Source organism: Otolemur garnettii, unplaced genomic scaffold, assembly GCF_000181295.1.
Source record: "Otolemur garnettii isolate 467f Iridium unplaced genomic scaffold, OtoGar3 scaffold00271, whole genome shotgun sequence".
Taxonomy (NCBI): Eukaryota; Metazoa; Chordata; class Mammalia; order Primates; family Galagidae; genus Otolemur; species Otolemur garnettii.
In genome coordinates, this window is record NW_003852666.1 from 742,859 (window position 1) to 745,284 (window position 2,426).

At 34.2% G+C, this 2,426-nt stretch overlaps 1 protein-coding gene across 1 annotated transcript in view; it reads right to left on the bottom strand.

Moving 5' to 3' along the window:
- Positions 1-2,426, bottom strand: part of PIK3C2G (phosphatidylinositol-4-phosphate 3-kinase catalytic subunit type 2 gamma) — a 372,023-nt gene that overhangs the window by 39,555 nt on the left and 330,042 nt on the right. Inside the window, exon 28 of the mRNA XM_023508742.1 lies at positions 46-140. Within this exon, the coding sequence (XP_023364510.1) occupies positions 46-140 (95 nt within the window). The remainder of the gene's footprint in view (positions 1-45; positions 141-2,426) is intronic.

Consider the following 2,426-nt stretch of genomic DNA (forward strand, 5'->3'; position numbering starts at 1 on the left):
CTAAATGTAGGTTTACATGTTTCTTCTTATACAGAATAAACTCACAATGTTTTTCATGTGCTTCACGAGGATGGTCAGCTTTGTATCTTCGTGTGACATGACTAACTGCACCTGAGGCTTCTTGTCAGACAATGTCTCACCTGATGAAACAAGAGAATTTTAGTGAGTGAATTTGGCCGTGGCTCATCATAGAATAGACCGACATTTAGAGACTAAAACAGGACCAATAAATAATATATAAGAAAAACATTTTTCAGATAATGTTGAGACAGGGTTGGTTGGAGGGAAGTGGGATTTGCGTCTAATCTTCCTGAATGAACTGTTCCCACTAATATTTCATGTTTTGTTTGGACTGATATCATTATTTTCTCAATGACTTAAGCATAAAACCTCAGTGTCATTTTTGGCCCCGATTTTCTCCTTAATGTTCAGTATCATGAGCTTTAAATATTAAGAGATCATACAAGTTAAAAGTGTGGGCTGTAGAAGTGAGAATGCAGTGAGTCTAGAGTTCAAATCCCAGTTCTACTACTTATGACCATGTCATCATGACTAAGTTAAACAGCTTTATGTAAAATATAAATTAGTGTTACCTGCTTCTGTTTAGCTGAGATGATTAACTGATACAATTAAAAAGTCATCACATCTTGAGTACTCAGTAAATGCATGTAAATTTACTAAGAGTCTTTCCTTACACATTTGCACCCATTTCTTCCTTTGTTGTAGCAAAGCACCTAATTCAGACTCATATAAGCCATTTGCTTGATCTACTTGAACATTCTCTTAGTTTCATAATATTTCATTATGTGAAAGTTTTTTAACCAGTTTCCTATGGATGGGCAGGTTTTTTCAATGTTTTGCAGCTATTACAAATCAATCATATTACAGTAAACAGCCTGTGCATGCATTATTTTGCACCTATGCACAAATATCATAGGCTAAATTTCCAATGACAGGCAGAATTGCTGGTGAGAGCATATTAGCATTTGTAATTTTGGTAAATATTGCCAAATTGTCTTCTGTGGAGCTTGTACCAATTTGCATTGCCACCAGCAGTGTATGACAGTGCCTGCTAATGTATAACAAAGCTTGTTAATTAAATTTTGGGAGATTTGCCAATCAGATGAGGAAAAAAATGGTGTCAGTGTAATTTAATTTGCATTTCTCTTATGAGTGGGGTTGAGTATCTTTTCGCTGGGTTAAGAGCCACTTGTATTTTTGCTTTAGTGGATTATCTTTTTATATTCTTTACCAAGTTTTCTTTTTGGTTTTGATGTTTTTCTTACCATGGTTTTGCATCAGATAATCAGCCTTTTGTCTGTGAAGTAGTGAAAATATTTCACACTTTTGTCATTTATCTGTACATTTTTGTAGACTTTTCAATAATGTCTTATGCCAAGTACAATTGTTATGCTTCTGGATTTGGAGACATAGCTGTAGCAGTTCATTTGAAATTATGAAGAAGTTTTTGTGCTTTCTTTATCACATGTATAGTTTCATTACTTCACTTAAAATCTTCCCTCCGTTTGTTATTTATTCTGGAATATGGTATGAAGTGTATTTATCTCAACATCATGTATTGAATTTTCCTTTCTTTTGGGGGTCACATACTCAATTTCTGAATGTATTTGGCTTTGCAAGTGTTTATGGGACATTGCATTATGTTCCATTTATTCATCTATTTATACGCTTATACCACACTATTAATTATTGAGGGTTTTATGAGGTTAGACAATTAAGTTTGTGAACTCATCCTAGAAAAAGTGCTTACATACCTCACAGCTAAAGATCACCATGGTCACCTTCAAAGTACTCCCCTTGGAGGAGTATAATATGTGATAGCTATCCATACATCAATTTGATGTTTGATAGTTTTATTGAATTCTCTTATCATTTGTGATAGATTTGTAGTTGATTCTTATTAATCTAGGTATATGATCATATTGCTTGAAAAAGGTGTTGGTGTTCTCATCCTCTTGTCAAGGGTTATGAGTCTAATTGCTTTCTCTTGGTCATTTCACAAATATTGATTGGCCTATTATGGGCAAGACACTACTGGGCCCTTGGAATAGAGGAGACAAAATTTCTCTCTTGGCACTTCTATAGATGCAGGACAGATATGCAAAAAGCAATAAGCATAATAAATAAGTAAAATTTATAATACACTGAATATAATAAATGACAAGGGAAATAAGGGAAATAATAAATGACAAGGGAAAATGAGTAAGACAAAGGCATTGGGGGGCTTCCAGAAAAAGGGACAGGTCACAATTTTAAATGGGCTGACCAGGATAGTCTTTTTTGAGAAAATAAAATTTGAGCAAAGACTGTAAGGAGGTATAAGAGTTACCTACGTGTTAGCTAGTGCATTCAGCACAATGTGAAGTAATAGTGCTGGTCATGGTGTCTTATTCTATACTTTAATG